The sequence below is a fragment of the Homarus americanus genome, unplaced genomic scaffold, assembly GCF_018991925.1.
Source record: "Homarus americanus isolate GMGI-L3 unplaced genomic scaffold, GMGI_Hamer_2.0 scaffold4060, whole genome shotgun sequence".
Classification (NCBI taxonomy): Eukaryota; Metazoa; Arthropoda; class Malacostraca; order Decapoda; family Nephropidae; genus Homarus; species Homarus americanus.
The window spans coordinates 11,204,806-11,217,653 of NW_024746161.1; the positions used below are offsets into that span (position 1 = coordinate 11,204,806).

General features: G+C 41.0%; 1 protein-coding gene across 3 annotated transcripts in view; it reads left to right on the forward strand.

Annotated features, from left to right (window-relative positions):
• LOC121878949 overlaps window positions 1-12,494 on the forward strand; it is a 97,003-nt gene extending 84,509 nt beyond the window's left edge. For all 3 annotated transcript variants that reach the window (XM_042385402.1, XM_042385401.1, XM_042385399.1), the window contains exons 5-14: window positions 110-243; window positions 2,102-3,263; window positions 4,691-4,807; window positions 5,239-5,351; window positions 5,579-5,706; window positions 5,832-5,964; window positions 6,743-7,050; window positions 7,929-8,061; window positions 9,498-9,656; window positions 10,570-12,494. In XM_042385402.1, the coding sequence (XP_042241336.1) occupies window positions 110-243; window positions 2,102-3,263; window positions 4,691-4,807; window positions 5,239-5,351; window positions 5,579-5,706; window positions 5,832-5,964; window positions 6,743-7,050; window positions 7,929-8,061; window positions 9,498-9,656; window positions 10,570-10,678 (2,496 nt within the window). In that variant the 3' untranslated portion in view covers window positions 10,679-12,494. The remainder of the gene's footprint in view (window positions 1-109; window positions 244-2,101; window positions 3,264-4,690; window positions 4,808-5,238; window positions 5,352-5,578; window positions 5,707-5,831; window positions 5,965-6,742; window positions 7,051-7,928; window positions 8,062-9,497; window positions 9,657-10,569) is intronic.
• The last annotated feature ends 354 nt before the right edge of the window (window positions 12,495-12,848 follow it).

The following is a 12,848-nucleotide window of genomic DNA, read 5'->3' on the forward strand; positions in this document are numbered from 1 at the left end:
AATTATTAATCACTAAAATGGTGTTGTATTGCGCCACCACCATCGTTCTACACACAGGGTGATGGTGGAGGAGAACTGGCAATATTATTGAAGATGTTCTCTCCGACAGGCGCCACCGGGACACGGAGTGGTTGTGGAAGTAGTCCGTCTCAGGCTGCGTCGTTCACGTCGCTGCGCCGTCAGCCGGGTACAGATCCTTCCTGGACTGTCCGTGGACCAGACCCGCACCAGACCGCTGGCCAAGTAAGTATCCAGAAGTAAGTTTGGCTGGTTGTCATACCCGCCTCACCTTCACAAGTAATAGACTTTATTGATCCTGTGTGTAGTCTATATGAACACACACACATGCGGTATACAACAATCGACTTCTCCAGTCACACCATTATTATTTAAACCGTAACCAGTAATTCTGCCTTAACAAGAATTGGCTTATCCAGAAGAGTAAAGATAGAAAATAAAAATTCAGTGAGACGTGAGAAATATTTTCATATACTGTACAATAAAAAAAAAATTCTGGAAGATGGCGAATAAGAAGAAAAAGTGATAATACTGAAACAAGAATATATTAAAATGTAATAGGATGTTGGTAAAAGAGGGTGTTTAGGGTAGTGTAAGGATTAATCTGGGTTGACGACGTTAGGGGTACTGAGAGAACACTTACAAGGTGATAGGGTGGCGTGTCAACAACATCCACTAATGTTAAAATATACGTCATTAAAGCGGCCAGCAGTTATACCGCCTCGACTATTGTCACAGTAACTGAACAAAATCATGTCATTTATCGCACCCGTACTATCAATTAACACCTCTTAAAGTCTTCTTGTCTGAATAATATTACCTGGTAGGCGTTCAAATTAAACCATGAGAAAATTAATGATTTCTTTTGTCTATTGGCTACAAAAGATCCTTCATGTCTACTGTACACTGGTCTTATCACTCAAGAAACAAAATGATGATCACGTACTCTATTTCCCTGGCTCCGACTCGTGAGGGGGTTAGGGGCAGTGTGAATTCAACACCCTGCATATTAACCCTTGTGGTACGTAAAGAGGCAGCACGCCGGCACTGCACTTGACTTCCTTCATTTCTCCAACAATCGAACCAGCGGGCCCTAAGACAAGGAGACAAGAGGCGAGCGTTATATCCACTTATCCACCGCTTCACCCTCAAACAGTTAGCACTCAAGGTAAACACGCCCTGTGTCGCTCTCCAGTAACATACAATGTGTCGTAGCTCTGGACTGTGATGACAGGAAATATTGATTACTGAGCCTTGAGACCTTCTGGTGATACATCCACGACCCAAGTTTGGTTAAAGTCCATCGTTCTTTTACCATATTCACAACTCCTGGGTGGACGTACAGTAAATATGCATTCCCTTCGAGTATTTAATTTCACCCCCCAGAAAACCTACGATAAACAAGAAAACCAGGAAAGGGAAACAAATTGAAAACAAAAAACAATCAAGCCGAATATTTATGGTAATAAAATCCCCGATGGCGTTCTCCGTCGGTAATTGATTACAAAGACCGGAATCACAAATTTATAGTTTAAGAGGACACGAGAACACGCGACACCACAATAAATGTATCAGAGGAATATTAAAGCGCCATTGTCCCTTGGAGGAGGGACCACCTGGTGTGGTGTGGCACTAGGCCTGGGGGCTGCGCGTTACTTCCCAGTAGTGGGAGGCACTTCCGTAGGCGTGGTCTCCCGCTTGTTCAATGGTTAGTTTCTTACGCTGCTGTCCCCACTTGAGATGCTTTTAATGATTGGCCAACTACGAAGCCCAGGTGCTCCCCTTATTACAGGAGCCAGCACATTATTGTTAATATAGTAATTGTGCTGTTGATTTATGTGACTCGTATGAAAAATAAATATTCAACATTTTCTATATTTCTATTTTTTATACTTTCTATATTTACCAGTTATTCGACCACTTGGAAAGTTCGTGCAGATCATGTGTGTATGTGTGTGTGTGTGTGTGTGTGTGTGTGTGTGTGTGTGTGTGTGTGTGTGTGTGTGTGTGTGTGTGTGTGTGTGTGTGTGTGTGTGTGTTATATAAACTGACAGTTGTTTTGATAACCTGTGTATAATTGCAGGTATTGTGGACAAACGCCCAGAATCAAATTATGGAAAACTACATTCTCTGAGGTTGATATAGAATATAAAAATGGCAAGAGCGACCGACTGAAGGTGAAGAACAGTCAACAGGACAGAAAAGTGACGAGACCCCAACAGCAAGACCCAGACACTAGAAACAGATCACCCTCTTCAACATCTCGTTCAGAGTCTAGGCACTCATCAGGTTCTACCAGAGCCGAGAAATTAGCGCGGATCAAGGCACTCCGACGATTGTATCAACTCAAAAACCAAGGAAATAAGCATTCTCAATCACTGAGAAGCCGCGAGCATTCCCCCCAGAGCAGACAACGCATCTACCGTTTCCGAGAGACAAACAGTCGTCGATTTTACAGGCACTCAAATGGCTCTACAGATGACTCCTCAGACCTTCCGATCAATGATAACTTGTTGGTGGACGGTGATCGTTTAGTGTTCGATGTGGAGAACAACATCTACGGGACTGTGTCAGACTACCCCAGGATGCAAACTGTCAGACTCCTCAGCGTCGGTGAACCATCATGGATTAATTCCAACTTTATCATCCATGACGGATTGAACTACACAGATTCAGAAGTTACACACTACATGGATGACTTGGCAACAGTGCAAGACCTTTCATCAAAACGAAAAAGGAAAAGACTTTCGACTAAAAGTAACAAATCTAACCGAAATAAATTTTTGGGAGAGTTGATGAGCGACATCGATGTGAAGCCAAATGAGTCGACTGAGAGACACCCAAGGTCCCCTCGGGTAGTACAGGAGACCAGTAACAATGGAAACACCCGCCGCAAGTATCACCGCACGCGGTATTACACAGTATCACGTGGCCGTCACACTCCCAGCGTAAACCAGTACCGGGTTACCATCACCAATCATGAACGACCCAACTCCAATGGTGACGTCTCCAAACCACCTCGCAGGGCTCTTGATACCAGTCATCATCGCTCACGAGGACACAACGAAATCATCCCCCATAAACCCTCCAAACCCGGTCACCAACACGGATCTAAACAAACATATTCTCCCACCAAGAACTTCGGGTATAAACACCCCAAATTTGCTCCACAGAAACCAGCGGTGCCAACACCTCCAGTGAACGGTAACAGGAGACGAAGACCGAAGGAATTCTTTGTGTTTAAGGTAAGCTGTAAATTTACCTTAATATGAGGAGGGTCTCAGCTATGCTATCCCTTTAACTTTTTTTTATTTGTATTTTTTCATTTTTTATTTATTCTTTGTGGGGCTGTCACAACCACAGCTAACTTACTTCCTCAGGTCACCCATCCAAGGTGTCAATGTATGTATGTGTGTGTGTGTGTGTGTGTGTGTGTGTGTGTGTGTGTGTGTGTGTGTGTGTGTGTGTGTGTGTGTGTGTGTGTGTGTGTGTGTGTGTTTTGTACAGAAAACAGGAAAAAATATTTTCAAATGAAGTGGCCTAAGACAGTAAAGGATCAAACTTACTTACTGTACATAATCAGAATTAGCTCTGAGGTCATGCGGGACGTGAGAGGTAGAAGTTTCTCTGAAGACGTTAGCAAATAGAGATAAGTTTTGTTCTCCATACTACAGTACTTTTTGACTGCGGGGAAAAGCATCAACGACATCGTTTCATAGCAGATATAGACGTGTCTGAGTGAGTGAGTGAATCTGCTACTACCTGTTAGTGCAATGCATCTAAGATGATATGTCGCTACAATACAGCTTTAATTTCGCACTTCTATGCCTCACAGTTATATTTCCTGATGTTTATAATCCACAGTTAAGCATTCCTTCATTTGTTTACCATTTTTCTAAGCCCCAAGCTAAGGTTTCTACTGCTTACACACTCAACTAAGCTTTCCCAAGACCTCCTAAAAGTTGATCCACCCAAGCCTTTTCTCCTCCCTCATCTGCCTTACCTGTTGGCATCGAGATCATATTTTATGCTCTCTCAGCTATATCTCCCTCATATATAGTTTATCATAAACCTTTCATTTAAGTTTGCTACGTCCCTTCTGATAGGATAGACTACCCCCCCCCCCCTATCCTCTTTTCGTCATTCCGTGTTCCTTTCATCTCAGTCTTCCAGTCTCCCCAGAGGTGTGTTTTAACGAAGGTGCAATGACGACGGGCCCCTCAAATTGCGGGCCCCTCAAATTAACGTCGATGTGGGAAGATTTGAACGCTGTGGTTTTTCTTTGTCTTATGTTCAATACAGTGGGAATCAAAGGTGCTGTGGGTCCTGGCGTATGGTACGTATACACATAAGTATTTATTGATTTTACACAGAATTATTGCATGAACTACCGCACGGAAAACTGCACCAAGTAATTTTGAAGTCATAAACACGCCTCTGAGTCTCTCCTTCAGTAAGTTGTTATGTTGTCCCAATCAAGTAAGTCTCCGATTGTCCTTCACCTGTTGGCGTCTTATCTTTCAGCTACACTTTCCAAATTTCCTCCCACTAGACCTTAAACCATTACACCTAAAATTAAACCATTCAGATCCTCCTGGAGTAAACCAAATCAGATCTTCATGAAATAAGGGGATCTATGTTGCCCCGAAATTAAACTTTCCCTTGGTTGCAGGTGTCAGCGTTCCGAAGTGGATGTGGCGGCCAGCTGGAAGAAGAACGAGGGAGGATCACCAGCCCCAATTACCCACACAAGACAGGCGGCAAGAGCTCTTGTTTCTGGAGGTTCAAGGTAAGAATTTCAACAGAGTAGCAACAAGGATGACTTATTACCTCCTTACAGTGTGCAGGGAGAGTTTGTGACGGGGAAGTTATGGTTACCTTCTCGTCTCAGCTCATTCTCTCATTTCAGTTTACACCCTCATCTCATCTTAGCTCACTTAATTAGTCATCCTAGCTCACTCAATCACCCCAGCCCACTCCATCACCCTTAATCACTCAATCACCCTAGCTCACTCAATCACCCCAGCCCACTCAATCACCCTAAATCACTCAATCACCCTAACCCACTCCATCACCCTTAATCACTCAATCACCCTAGCTCACTCAATCACCCCAGCCCACTCCATCACCCTTAATCACTCAATCACCCTAACCCACTCCATCACCCCCAGCCCATTCTGTAACTTCAGCTTCATCACCCCGTCTCTCTCTCTCTCTCAGACCCCCGTCGGGAGCCACTGGAAGCTGGAATGTCAGGACTTCAGAATCCGAAAATCGCAGCAGTGTCGGCGTGATCATCTCGCCATCAGGATTAATGATGCAGACTGGTCCAGGTGTGTTTAGTGTTCTGTTCGTGTTTGTGTTTGTTCTAATTTGGTCTTGTTGTTTGTGTCCGATAATGTTTATATCTGGTAATGTTTATGTCTAGTAATGTTTGGTAGAGGGAGTTGAACGGGTGTCTGCCAAGGATCGCTAGAACACACGGACATATAACTAGTGCCTATATACAGTGAAATATAAAGGTAAGAAAGACATCTTTGACATACTTCTCCATTGCCAGGTACTGCGGCCGTGAGGGACCAAGCCTAGCTCTCACGTCCTCCCATGAAGCTTCCGTTGATGTGGTTCTCAACACCTTCAGGAACAAGTCTGCCAAAGTCTACTGCTCTTGGGAGACAACCAGAATCGGTAGGTGTAATTACAAGATTGTAAGGTAAGAGGAGGTACTGGTGATGATTGTTTATACCTGTCTACCTACACATTCCTCTAGTCCTCTCGTAAGTGTTGACGTTAAATCCCGGACTGTTCCTCAGGGGAGACCAGCGAGCAGTATCACAACTACGGGAGATACTGGAGCTACAACCTGACGCGCGCCACCACCACAACCACCACTACTACTACCACCACCACAACCACTCTGCCGCCACCCGTGGCCTCACAAACTAGGTTAGTGGACAATTCCTTGAGACAAACTGGTGGAGGATGTGGGAAACCGCTGCCAGGAGGTCCCTTTCTCTACGCCTGGCATCAACTACCACTAGAAATGACGTTAAGATAATAAAAAGCAACTAACTGTACCGCTGTCACGAAACATTTTATAAATGTATAGGATAATAGTGAACTAATAAATTAATGAAATCTTAGTAATCACGAATGTGTGTGTGTGTGTGTGTGTGTGTGTGTGTGTGTGTGTGTGTGGTGAAGAAATATTGCTGATGTACTGTTGCGTGAGGTAAGTGCAAATGGCACTACTTACTGAGCACGTTAAGACAATCGTGGTCTGTTGATATTTTTAACTTTATTTCATGAACAAAAATTCTGGTTATTTAACAGAGAACTTCTCCTTCTGTCTGTCGCTATTCATAAATAATTTATATTCTACTTGTTAACTTGACATGCATTTTCTCACCTGATTCTAGAACTACAGTTATTAATTTCTGTAACTCTCGTTTAAAGAAAGATCTATAAAAAGAGAAAAGTAACATCGAATTGATTTAATATTTCTGTGATTTTGTATTAAATATAGAACTTACTAAGGCCTATGACAGTTAACATACAGAAGGTATTGATGAGGCTACCTTGTCTTAACCTTCTTCTGCTCTCTAGAAACTCAGGCAGTGACCCCTCTCTTCTCAATACCTCTTTGTGGTAACTTCTCCCTGGTCCTCAAATGGTACGACCCCCTTACGACTCCTCCACTATTAAGACTACCTTACGCCTTCAGGTGGAGTTGCCGGGACTACACCCATCTCAGCTCGGACCACACCATGTGTCGGCCGACGCCCTCCACCTGCGCCATCTACCATGAGGGCATAACGAGAAGCGACAAAGCTGCCATTCTAGAGTCACACAATAGGTACCGCGCTAAGGTGGCCCGCGGAGAGGAAAGCGAGGGGCTGCCTGGGCCACAGTATTCCTCCTCTGACATGCAGCAGCTGGCGTGGAACGATGAGCTGGCACAGGTGGCTCAGGCTTGGGCCTCCGCCTGCCCCGACTACCACGACTGCCATGACTGTCGTCGTTTGGTCTCCAGTAAGACCATCTTATTTCTTAATATTCCCCATTGCCTTCCCTCCTACCTAGTAACTGCCCCCTTTTTTTACGGGGATTAGCCCACCCGGGCACAGGTCACTGACCCACATAAGGGCGTGGAGGGTGAAAATGTAATAATAATAATAATAATAATAATAATAATAATAATAATAATAATAATAATAATAATAATAATAATTAATAACAATAATAATAATAATAGTAATGATAATGATAATAATAATAATAATAATAATAATAATAATAATAATAATAATAATAATAATAATAATAATAATAATAATAATAATAATAATAATAATAATAATAATAATAATAATAATAATAATAATTAATAAAAATTAATAAAAATTATAATGAATAAAACAATAATAAAAGTATAAATAATAACAATAAATAATAGCCTACAAAAATAAAAATAAATCAAGAGTGAGAAACGACATACATTATGTACAGTATGTTGTGTTGTTAAAGTAAAAGAAACAATTGAGACCCTGCAATTGTGAGTAAATGAGGCAGAAAGTCAGATCAACAACCTGGGTCTTGGTCACAATTTTTGTGGTGCCATATGGCAGCAGGGTCTACCACTAGACAGTACATTATGCTTCCAATATCTTCCCAGGCGGTAGTACCTCCCCATTTGATAGCTGCCTACTGCCTATTTCTTGACCACATATACAGTCTTCTGTGAAAATGGAACACTCCAATACTCTTTAAGTCCAGTTATAACATGACTTGTACGTTATACAGTATATCTAGCCCTCTGTTAAAAGAGGGTGGATAATGCTATAGCAACATTGCCTCACCAGGAACTCGTCTTACTGTTCAGCACCACTCACTCCTCTTGTCTCCTGCAGGGGACTACTACGTGGGACAGAACATCTTTTATGAATGGAGCAGCAGCAACTCCGGCTCAGTGTGGGACACGGCCGTTAGGCTCTGGTACGAGGAGGTCAAGTATGTCCCTAACCACCTTATCAAAAGCTTTAGGTAAGTCAAGCCTCCACATCACACCTCTCACGTCTTATTCAGTTAATTGTGCAAAAAAGTTCCTGTTATTATTATGGAATTATATTATATAATATATTTTATATCACCAACAATATCTTAATCTTCCAGACTACAAACTGTCCCCACTCGTCCTGTTCTCATTAACTGATGATTTAGAGGACAAGTGACAATGATCTATATTAAAGCGACAGTAATATCGCCTAGTACACCAGGGGTAAGCAGGGATTTAGCTGGGTAGTGAGAAAGTGTTGAACGCCATTGATTCATGCATGTAAGTTATAGGTAGATGAAGAACCATGAAAAAAATATAAAAGTGAAAGAAGAAAATTCAACGCGGTGGTTCTTGAGTGTGAGTGGCATGATAAAGAATGGCGTGTGTTATGACTGGGGATGGAAAAGAAAGGGGGAATGATAGATGAGATCTCACTAACACACTGACCATAGAAACAGTGGCACAGAAAAAAAATGGGGGGGGGGGCAGATCATCTAGCATCAAGATGATATATGGAAGAAGTTATTGGGACTGGTCGTTGATGAGGAAAACAAAAATAATAACTAAAATTATGATGTAGTAAGTTATGAAGGAACCCGAAAAGTAGACCTACTTTTCTTACAGACATTTATTTGCAATATTTAAAAATATAGGGATTCAAAGAGTTTATTAGCTGTATGCAAAACTAAGGATGCTACGATACTGACTGATGTAATAGAGGCGCTACTGTATATAAAAGGAGACTGAAAAAAGATCTTGTTTTGTGAGTCAGTGAAAGCTTGTGTGTTTGGTGGTTTACAAAGATGAATGGGTCCTCCCATGTTGTGAACTCTTTAGGTGATCAACTGGGTGAGATGGGGCTGAACATGGACGATAGAGCGATAGTAGATAGCCTTTTGTGCTGCAGGTTAGTGTCATGGGCAAAGAAGGAAGAGAAGGACAAGAGTATGGGCATGAGTCTTTTAAAACACTTCATTGTTGAGAGGAAAATAATGCAAATGCCAACAGTCCGTGTCTTAATGGTTATAGCTGCCTAATACAATAATAATCGTTTCACATCTTTTGTCTGCCGAACACTTCTCCCAAACTGACATTCCACCTTTTAATATCTCCACAAACTATGCCGTCTTGTTTATCCTAGTGAATTGTTTATTTTTTACTGTACATGATTATCTTATTTGCCCAGCAGAAGGTGGTAGTGGCAGAGGGTCGGTAAGTACAGGAAGGTATAGAGAGGTATTTGCTATTTGCTAGAGTCTCGCCGTGAGAGATTTCTGGTTTCTCGCGCCACAAAATGGACAACAGTGCGCTTCCATGAACTTGACTTTCTGTCTTTTTCTTCCTCTTGAAACTCTTGAGCTCGTTCAGTATCTTAACATTAAAGATAATGAAGCAAGTCAGACCAATCCCTCCACTTCTGCAGAATGATGAACCACGCTGTCATCGGCCACTACACGCAGTTAGTGTGGGCCGATACCCGTGAGGTAGGCTGTGGCGCCACCTACCATGATTGCTCCAAGGTCTTCAAGGGCCGCTCATGGAAGCTTAAATGCAAGATCTATGTCTGCAACTACGGCCCCACGTTAGTATTACCTGTGTTCGTGAGTGTTTAAACATTGTCCTTCGAATTTTCCAGGTAACATATTGTCATTAGTAAAAAAAAATCATGGTAAAGAAAAAATCTATACCTTGATTGTAACTGTTATTTCTTTCTTAAAACTTTTATTAGAAACTGTCAAGGTAATAGTAACTATACCACCTATATAACGTACTACTATAGAAGATAAATACTTTCTTATCTCGTTAGTATACCAAAAAGTGTACGAGGAATACTGTACTTTGGGTGTAGTATTATTTTTTATTTTTTTTTTACGTGTGGAAGGTGAGGACGAGAAGCTTCCTTGTGTACTCCCTGTTAGTCTCTATATTCTATAATAAATCGTTCATAAAATGTACCAAACTAACCTAACCTAACCCAAAATAATATAGTTATCTTGAATTCTAATGTCATTAAAAGCAAAAAAAAACTTGCTAAGAGGCTGTCAAAAGTTTACTCACGGAAACCAAACCCTGGCGGACAGTGAGAGCTCATATTTTGCCTCCCTGGTGTATGTAAATACTGTATTCGTAAATGTGATATTAAGTAAAATATATTCCTCGTGCACATTTTGGTAAGAAAACATTTATCGTCTACGACTCTACGATGATAAGTTCTACCGTTATTAAATATTCTAGCATTTAAAAAAAAAAAAAAGAGAGACTCGCATTTACACAAGTTATGGTACACACTCGGTATCGTCCCCCAAAATGTTTCTTCACTCTCACCTCTTTTCGATTAACCCACGAATCAGCTTTAATTTGTGCATCCACGTCATTTGCCATTAGTCATTTTACCAATTTACAGAATTACATTTTTCAGGCAGACTTGCGCAACAATTCATTTCTCTTTACTCCCCATTTTTGTTATGGCTTAAAGTGTCCTATTTTACTTGCAGTGGTAACTACCTCAAGAAACCCATGTACAACATAGGACCAGCTGCCTCTGCTTGCCCAAGTGACTCTCGTCCCTCACAGGAGTACCCTGGCCTCTGTACCTCCCACTGATGAGCGTTTCGACTCAGGACTTCCACTCGCGACTGTACTTGTACTAACGATCGTCTGCTTAGCCCGTTTGAACACAGGTCTTCCAGTTTCTGCACTGCGACAATCCACATCCCTGCGGACATCCACCAGTGTGCTGGCGGGTGATGCGCGCAGCTAAACAACCACTACCTTTCTTCACCCTCCCTACAGACGCGAATTACTGACAGTGGCTTTCATGCCTTTCAGGTTGCACACTTAGATAAAGAACGGTGGCAGTATTTTCCCTGTGCATGGTTGCGGGTGTGTGTGCACTTTAAGCATGCACCGTGCACTGTATAAGGGAGAAATAGGAATTATATCAAAGTGTAAACTGTGACTCAATGACTGAAAAGCCAGGAGTGGTTTAACTAGTACTGTGTTTGTTATTAGGAAAAGACAGACTGAAAATGCTTGTTCTTATTTCACCGTATTTGTGTGAAACAGTCCGATCGCTGTACTACTTCCTTCAGGTTATGGCTGAAGTGTTCAATCCTGAGTGACAAGGTTATGGCTGAAGTGTTCTTTTACTGAGACAGTGTTGAAGTGATCACAGAACAGAGAAATATATTAGTAAAATATTGATATATTGAAAGTTCGAGAACTAAGAACTATTTGGTACTCTAGTCTTGTATCGTGTGGTTGTTGCTCAGTTACCTAAAGTGTTGGTAACTGGATGTTCGCTGACTGAAATGACTACAATATAAGTGATTAAGTAACTTAGCGAGAAAGTTACCCGAGACGTACTCTATTGTAGGAGAGATTAGTATTACGAAGATGTTCCCTCGCTGGGAAGCTCATTATTGATGTACTGACTGATCAGTGAGGTACAGTAAACACGTTACTCAACTGTATACCGACTGAAAAGGTTATTACTGAAGTGTTCCCTATTACAGATAACACATACTGCCGTTCTCTCTAACAGGTCGTGATCCTCCCCCCAGTGAATGGTATCTATCCCGCTCCCTCTCAGCAAAAAAATTATGAAAAAATACTTAGAAATAGCCAGGAGTTTATATTTATCTTAGGTGTATCGTGTGAACTCTTTAAGCTGATTGTAAGAGCGGCTTTCTATAAGTTATACGGCATCTAGTGCTTAAGGACGACAGTTTTGACACACTGGTTTAGTTGAAGCCTCGACCTGTGGCACGGGACGTCTGCGACTGTGATATTGTTTTTGTTTTGTTTTGTTTTTTTATGAAAAGAAGAAAAAACACAGCATGTTCTCCACCGCCGTGGTCGACTGGTCTTCTTGTGGCTCTATAGTGGTAAGGATTAATTACTCCTTAGCACCAAAACAAAATACAATATGAAAACATCCACCTCTTGTTTATTTATCAGATCAGCACAATCCAGTGTTAAAAAAAAGAAATATATATATATATATATATATATATATATATATATATATATATATATATATATATATATATATATATATATATATATACTGTATATATATTGTCGTTCCCTGGAGCTACAGATCACGACCTTACACCCTCAAGATATAATTGTTGTCCATTATCGCTGCCAGGAAGGCTGCTGGAGTGACGTAATGCAACACTGTAACACGTGTTCAAGCGCTCACGGAGACAGGTTCTCACACAATACTGTAAATACTTGATCAATTAACTAACTTTCACTCTATATGTTTCTTTCTTTCCACACAAGTTACACCACAATGAATTGTATCACCACTAGGAAATAAAAATTAAAACCATAACACACCTAATTGGTCTCATCAGAAAGAGAAGATTAACTTGTACAAATAATAAACATTAAAATAAACTGTATATAAAGATGTGGATTTATTAATCTTTTTAGACCTTATGATTTTTATTCATAACTTGAACCTAACTATACTAATTTAAGGAGTGACGACGACGACCATGTATAATATTATAGTGTAAGTGAACATAACACTGAGCTCTGGGTAGTGGGTGTTAATACTCGTGTTATCAACCTCACACAAGCGATTTACAGTGTTTCTTACATTTAAGAGTCTCTGTATTAGCCGCTATCAATTAATATTATATAAATATGAGCTAAGGACATATATTCATTATATACATTCTATCACCCAGACTATTGAGCATACAGCTACATTAAGCATTTGTTCTGTCACACCTCCGAGGGTGGACGGCCTATAAACATT